This window comes from Oreochromis aureus, linkage group 10, assembly GCF_013358895.1.
Source record: "Oreochromis aureus strain Israel breed Guangdong linkage group 10, ZZ_aureus, whole genome shotgun sequence".
NCBI classification, from domain to species: Eukaryota; Metazoa; Chordata; class Actinopteri; order Cichliformes; family Cichlidae; genus Oreochromis; species Oreochromis aureus.
The window spans coordinates 19,264,091-19,272,004 of NC_052951.1; the positions used below are offsets into that span (position 1 = coordinate 19,264,091).

At 37.7% G+C, this 7,914-nt stretch overlaps 1 protein-coding gene across 1 annotated transcript; it reads right to left on the reverse strand.

The window, feature by feature from the left end:
• Nucleotides 1-4,513: 4,513 nt before the first annotated feature.
• Nucleotides 4,514-6,540, reverse strand: LOC120442196 (claudin-4-like). The gene has a single exon (XM_039618094.1). It carries the CDS (start codon nt 6,468-6,470, stop codon nt 5,880-5,882), a length of 591 nt encoding a protein of 196 aa, XP_039474028.1. The 5' UTR covers nt 6,471-6,540; the 3' UTR covers nt 4,514-5,879.
• Between the last annotated feature and the right edge of the window lie 1,374 nt (nt 6,541-7,914).

The window sequence follows — 7,914 nt, forward strand, 5'->3', positions numbered from 1 at the left end:
GCTGGTATTCCCGCCGAAACACCGTGCATTTATCGAGACTTTCAACCCCAGGTAGGCCAATTATGGATCTTCGGATCCACATTATGTCAGCAGCTCCACCGTGAACTATGTTAAAGACAAACACTGCTCACGCCTCACAGACGACAGATGACAGCTTACAGTCCTGCCAATACGTTCTCACTCCCAAAGCGTAACATTTTACGCTAGGTGACAAATCTTCAACATATTACGTTTTCGGGCACCGTCTGCGTTCCTACGTGACGACATCGGAAAACTGCGGACACATGAGAACCGTTTGGACTCCATCTACACATCTTCGCTTTTTCCCTTAAAATCGCTTGGGAAAACACTATTTCACGTCATTAAAATGCTGGTTAAGGTTAGGAATAAGGTTATGGTTAGGTTTAGGGATAAGGTTAGGTTTAGGAGTAGGGACATGGTTATGGTTAAGGTTAGGAATAAGGTTATGGTTAGGCATAAGGTTATGGTTAAGGTTACAAATAAGGTTATGGTTAGGCTTAGGGATAAGGTTAGGTTTAGGGCTGCAATACAGGGCTGGAACCCGCCGCGTACCATAACAACGTGGAAGGTCACCTTTTGCGTTCCTCAGGAACGCCGCGGGACGTGACAAAACGTCGGGATGTTACGCCTCGGGAGTGAGAACGAGCTCGAATAGCAGCTGTGAGACGAGCTGATATGCAGTTCTCTTCCATCTCCAAATATCTGTTGGTGTGCTCCAGACATTTTCATTCCGGTAAGTTCTAAATATGTTTATATCAGTTTTTATAGCCTAGTTTTATTTTCAATGCACTCTGAGGTCACAGCAAATTAGAACAAACATCCCACTGACTGATTTTGCAGAACTTCTTTCTATTTATAGAGTTGCTAATTATTTGGCAATATTGCAGGCAAACCAGTCTATGAAATGGATGAAACACATCGTGACTGGGTTCCAGCGCTACACAAGGGGCACTCCGAAATCCCTGCTTCAAACATACCACCATGTCAATCAAGATTACTTCTTCCATGTGAGGGAACAGTGTGGTAGTAAAACCAGTGAAAAATGAATCTTGCTCTTGTTAAATATTCTTAAGTCTTGTGCTGTATAAATACCGGTAATTTTTCAAAAGATACAGTAAATTAAGTAGTGTTAGTAGTGGGTGATATCATGTAAACGCTGTCATGATTTTGTGTAAACATTTTGTCATTTGTAAACTATAAATGACATGGATTCTACACTGTAACTGATGTGATGTTCTATAAAGTGGTTTTAATAACAAAAAGGCAAAAACTAGTTTTTTTCTTTATTCAACTTTTGAACAGTGGTATTCAGTCAGTACATATTCAGTAAATGCAAATTATTTACATGGCAGTGCACTACAGGCATAAATCTGTGCCCCTAGATAAAACATTATAGGTCATTCCCACAACCCACAGTTTTACTGTGTTCCAGCAAAGTATCCAATAGTGGTGACAACTCCTCCACAGTAGCAGGTGGGATTGTTCTTTTTTGAGGACTGCTCCTTTTACCTTTTAATACGGATGGTCTGTTTATATTTTGATCAAGAGCCTTTTTTTGGGCAGCTGAAGAGGAGAAGTCTATCTTATGGCCAACCTCTGGCTGTATCTTGGTCATATTACCAGACAAAACCCAGTATCATTTTTTTTTAAATATATCCATCTATAGAACGCTGCATGTTATATTCTAAAAATCTGTTCTCTTTCAGAAACCTGCCTGCAGAAAAATGAACCTTAAGTATCTAATGCAAAGATGTAATCACTTTCAAGATGGAGAAAGCATAAAGTTCGACTTTAAGTGACAATTATGGACACTAATTCTGCAGGTCATTAATCAATTTATAAAACTAAAATAAAATGTATTTTTAGTGACACAGGACACAAACATGGAAGCAAGATATATAATTAGGATTATTTATAATAAACATTAAGATATCATTGCAATTTCTTTAACCATACAGAATAACTGAATCCGTCAGGACAATGTCACATCAATGCACTGAACTCACTATGTTATTCCTCTAACAGAGCCTCCACATGTTCTCACTGTAATTTCCCCCTCATGAATGAATTTATGCTTGCACTAATCAAACGCATTTTACTCACAGTACTCGAGCCGACTTACCTTTGTTTGAATGACGACTTACTCACAAATCTTGTACCCAATCTTTGGTGAACAGGATGTGTCCCTCCAGAGATTTAAAACTGCAAAACTATTTCACTGCCGTTTACTTCCGGCCTACCCGACCTCCTGAGGACCCGGCCCACGTAGACCGCGAAGGCTGGGTCCTCAGGAGGATGCAGCCCATGAATTTGGACACAGCTCTATTGTGTTTGTTTTGATTCGTGGCCGAGATATATGGCGCCGCACTCCCACTATACATTGCGGCGTGACGTCAACTCCAAAGACCTATTAGCGTGAGCTTTGCTTTGGTATATTTTAAATTATGTCTATTTTACACCACTGCAATGCAGTAAATTTGGTGGCTGATGATTGCAGGAAACATTTTTAGAGTTCTAGTTAAATGCAGAAGTTTTCTATCTACGGAGCCCCGGAAGGGACATGGGAGAAAAAAAAATTAAGATGAACTTTGCGAGATCTCGCATTCTTCGGAGGCTGCCAGCTCGAAGCACGATGTGCCGGGAGAGCGGTGTTCCCCCGGCTCTAGTAGGTCTCGACCTCCCGTTAGCTTCGAAATGGTGGGTGTCAGACGTCTCCGAAAACGTCGGAGCACTTTTGCAAATATGTGATGTCTTGTAAACCGAGCAGATATTTGACGTTTACACAGCTACATTCACGCCTCAAAATGTCTTAAAACTTTATTTTGTGACCCAGAAAGAGTAATAAAGGTATCTTAATCTTAATATTACAACTAAGTAGCTGCCGCCATTGTTGGAATTCCTATTTTGTGAGATCTCGCAAAACTTTTGCGAGATCCCGAGTTAGTTTTGCGAGATCTTGCGAGTTAGTTTTGCGAGATCTTCATCTTATTTTTTTTTTCTCCAATGTCCCTTGCGGGGCTCCGTACCTGTCTGTGTTGGAAACAAAACAAAACAAAAAAAAACCCAGAGAAACAGAAAAAGAATTTGTCTTAATAATTTCTTTCTAAAATCAGCATTTTGTACAGAATAACACTGCCTTAGTGGCAGCAGTGGGGTCAGGGACTAAGCCCATGTGAGCAGAAAAAGGTGACAAACACACACTTTCTTAATTGCATTAATATATTTTATACACTAAAAATGTTTCTTGGCAATAAATATAAGAGCAACAGTTCTTCTACCCCATGCAAAAGAAACACACTATGCATATAGTTATATTTTATTCTTATTAATTAATCAAACATCGTTTTTTCACCCAACAAAATACATTGTAACAGCGGTAGCCCGATATTAGACAGAACTGTCACACGATATTAAACAGAAGATTCAGCTCTGTACAGTTATAATGAGGTAGTTCATTTCAAGTTGTAGATTCAAGCTGCTCTTAATATTGTCGGCCGCCAGATGTCAGCAAAGTAAAGAGAACCGTGTTGAAAAGCTTTGAGTAATTCAGTTTTAGTACAAGAGTCAGTAGCTTCAGGATCTTCATTTGCCGATCACTACTTAACTTTATACCAGATCTAATCACTCCATTCAGAAATGGAGCATTAAGTTCTTCTAAGGCAGGAAGAGTCCTCCTGTGGACAGACCATCAGAAAAGATCAAGAACAGCAACACCAACTGGCAGTTATGGGAAATGGAGGTAGTGCAGAGAGGCAAAGAAAGAAAAGAAAACCCTGACAGACTAGGCGTGTACTACCAAGTATGATTTTGTCTTTGGGGTGTCACTGTGCTTTTAAGATTATTTTATTTGTAAAACCAGAGACCTGAAGGCAAATGAAGCAAAAGACGGAGGCATTTCTATTCCTTTTAGGTCTGAAGCGCATCGTTTTAGCTTCTGAATCTTTAAGACGAGCGCAGGTGAAAGTCAGGAGTATTCCTTCAACAAGCTCTTGTTAGCATAAAAGTGTAGTGTTGCAGTGCTTGTGTCAGTTACTAGTGTAGTGTTTTTATCTTACAATATAAAGAGTAATGCAAATATATTTGATCTGAATTAGAGAAATGTGAATATATCTTAACACCATTACAAGCACACGTGATTGTTTTTCCTTACATTCTCACACATATATTTAGATTTATTCTTAAATATACTGATAAACATATTAAAATGTATTAAATGTGCATAAATTCCTAGATTTTCTTTCAGTTTTCTGTAAAATGGAAGTAAACAACTGTCTCAACGAAAAAAAAAACGCAAAAAAGCCTGCGGAAAAGGAATCTCGGTGAACCGAAGAACATTGTTGACATCGGCTTTAATGATGATAGCCTCTAAATAAAATACACCTCTTAAAATTAAAGATGGGATGCTCGATTAGGTTTAGACTTTGTGTTTGAAGTCTAAACCTAATCGAGCCGACTGGACTAAGCGTCGAGTTTAAGAAGTACAGGTGCTTGGAAACTCGCTGTGTTGAGAGAGTTGTGTGGAGTGACTAACAAAGCATGAAGGAAAAACATAAAACAAACAAACAGAAAACAAAACAAAAAAAGCCAGAAAACAAACGTGCAACAAGTTTATTTATTCTTTTTAATAAGTCAGGAGTGGTAATTTATGAAAAAAAAAAAAACCCAAACAAACACTAATCTTCATTTTCAATAAGCTTAATAGCATTTATTACACCATAGACGAAGTATTGCCCACAAACATAATTCAGTATTATTTGTAATTAAAAATTTTATGACAACATTCAACAAAAAAACTTTTGAAATTTCTCCAGTCTAAACTAAATCCTTTTGTTAGTTACTGTTTGACACAACAGATGTGTTGAAGTACAGAAATTGACACTTTGTCAACTCTGACTTGTCTTCCACGACTTAAAAACCTAAAAACTTAGTTGTCTTTTTTAATGTATCATTTGTAAACTTAAAAACACACCGAGTCAAGTTTGGCAGTGTGGTCTTTGTTAACACTTTTTAAAATCATCTTGTCATTTTATTCTAAAATGTGAAACTCTCAAATGAAATCTTTTATAAAGTCATTCATAATATGTTATTGTCCGTTTTCTGTAATATTTCTTTTTGGCCTTTTTCAACTTTTTATTCAATAGGCACAGTGTAAAGAGGACAGGAAAGCAGGGGCAGAGAGAGGGGAAGACATGCGGCAAAGGGCTGCGAGGGGACTCGAACCCGGCTGGCCGCTGGCATGTGTACCCGCTTAAAGCTAACCGGTGCCCTATTGAGCCGGTTTAACAAAAACAAAACAAAAACAAACAAACAAAGGAGGACAACAAAAAGAGATGTAAAAGATTATTTTACATGCACAGAAATATTAATTTTCATTTGAGATCAATTTTACTTGTAAACAATCAATCAAATATATTTATATGTAAAAACAATTCCATGATCATCAATTTTGAGTCAATTTAATAAAGAGATGGTAATGAAAGATAAAAAAACATAGACTTAAACCAGTCGATACATAGTCAGAAATCATAGCAGTTTACCAAAATAAAAAGTAAAGTCTGTCTCCACATAACAGAGTAAATAACAAAAACAATAAATGAAAAAAAAAATAGGAAATGGTGTAGGATACCTCAAAATACATTCAGAATCAAGTTACACAATCAAACTGTAAATGTAAATATTTCTTTCTATTTGAATCTGATTTTATACTTTGTTAATCTACTCATTCCATTGACAAACTTAAGGTGAAAACTTTCATAAAACCTTTTTCTTATTCCCAAAAAACTGCTCGATGTATAAAAATAGGCCTTATTTAAAAAGCGATAAGTAAGGCCTTGCTTACACAGAGTTGAAGTAATATTTTACTCAGTTCCATTTCTGCGGAAAAAGGAGCTGCAGACGAGGCCTCCTCCCAGGAACAAAAGGACGGTGGTGAACCAGCCAATGTAGAGCGCGGCTCCCAACTCCATCTTTTTAAGTACCTCGCGATCAGGACCATAAGTAGACCAGGTAGGATGAAAATGATCATTGATGGTGTTGGTGGTCCAGCTGACTGGTATGAGAACAAAGAAACCTGCAATGAGGAAGGCAATTCCAGAAGTCAGAGCCATTTTGCTCCTTTGCCTTTCGTCTGGCACAAAGTTCATAAAATTTCTCCCAGCCACACCAAGCAGGATCCCAAGGACCTCAATGATAATGGCAATGATGATGAGTCCTCTGGCAGCCTTCATGTCTTCAGGTAACGGTATATACCCGTACCCCATGCACTGCGTTTGACCTGTTGGTAAGATCGCACATCTCTTCCATAAACCCTCCACAATGGATAAGAGCATTTCGTAATCTTTGAAGGCTGTCATGATTCTCCATGTAGGGAGAGCACAGCTAATGATGCTCCCCAGTAAGCCAATGCAGGCCAAAGCCAGGCCTAGAAGCTGTCTTTCGCAAGCCACCATAATGAAGCTCTGTGACTCTCTCCAAGGACCAAAGATGATGTGTTCAAAGGAGGTTCACTAATTTATCTGAAGAGCTCAGAAGGAAGTGGTTATCAATTGGTTTTAGTACTCGGAATTTGACTGTGGTTTCCTCTGTAACTGTAAAAATGCAAGTAGTATTTGCTTGGCTCATACTAAATATGAATTGTGAAAAATGCTACATCTTCATTACAATTATAGTTGTATTGTTAACTTTTTAATATTTAGAACTTCATGAAAAACTAGTCACTAATTAAGTTAATTCAGTGCAAATAAAGAAAGTTTGTTCATTATCACTGAAATGTGTGAGATTTATTCAAAGCAGATAGTAATATAGAGTTTCCAGGAAGAACTTATGACTTTCAGAGTGACTTTATTGATGGTTGTAGGTCAACTTGTTGAAAAAAAGTTTTGAACAATAAAGTGTGTTTCATGGAGAGTGGCCAAAAGTTCCCTGCCTAGATGCTGATTTTGATTCGTAAGCAAATAGTGCAGCCTAGCCTTGGTCAAAGCCCATAGAAAATGTAAACCAAGTACACCAATGTAACTTTCTGAGTGTATTGGTGCACCTGGGCTACATTTTTCATGGGATTTCACTTTGCTGCATGATTGTCAGACAAGCAATCATCTGTGGGCCAGTGGATTTTGTAACATAAGATCTTACTGTGACGGTGCTGACTAGTTATGATTTGGTGGTCTTTCTGAAAAAAGGTCAAACTGAATAAAAAGCCTTTGCATGCAATGTGTGCAAATGTGTGTGAATAAGAACCACATGTGGTCCTCTTTGCTCCAGTTTCACTGTGGCAACATGTATACTTCGCAGAAACAACCATACAAACCAGCCACCACAAGTGCAACATGAAATGCTCAGAACAATCATTAATCTTTTTAATTTATTTTATTTTTTTTCTCCTTGTTTGTGCTGTTAAATATATTTACTGTTGTATGTTAATTGTAATCTTTATGTTTATGTTTTACTAAGAGTTTTCTTCTTTCGTTTGCCTCCTGAATTCCCCTCTGTGCCCCTCTGTGTCTCTCTACGTGAGTGTGGTTTTGGTTCCTCTTTCTGTTTGATTTCTTCCTTTTAAACGTTAGACCCACATGTAACTTACAAAGACCTGAGTTTTGTCAGGCTGTCAATGTTTTCTCATGCTGATGTGAAACGTGGGGGGAAAAGGGTTAAGAAAAAATGAGTATTGTTGAAAAGCCATCTTTTTTGATGCAAGTTTTATATTAATGTTACTGTCAGACATCACTGAGATGATAATTCAGTCAAGTATTGGCTAAAGTATTTGTTTATTCCCTTCATTCATCACTGATTTTTAACTAAAAGCTTTTATTAATGCAGAGCATTGTTATGAGCGGAGGACTGTAGCAGCGAAAACAATTCATGAATCAACACGCTGAGCTAAAGTTAGCGACCCCA

Coding starts and splice junctions, on each gene's coding strand:
- LOC120442196 (XM_039618094.1), bottom strand. CDS start 6,470: ATGGTGGCTTGCGAAAGACAGCTTCTAGGCCTGGCTTTGGCCTGCATT.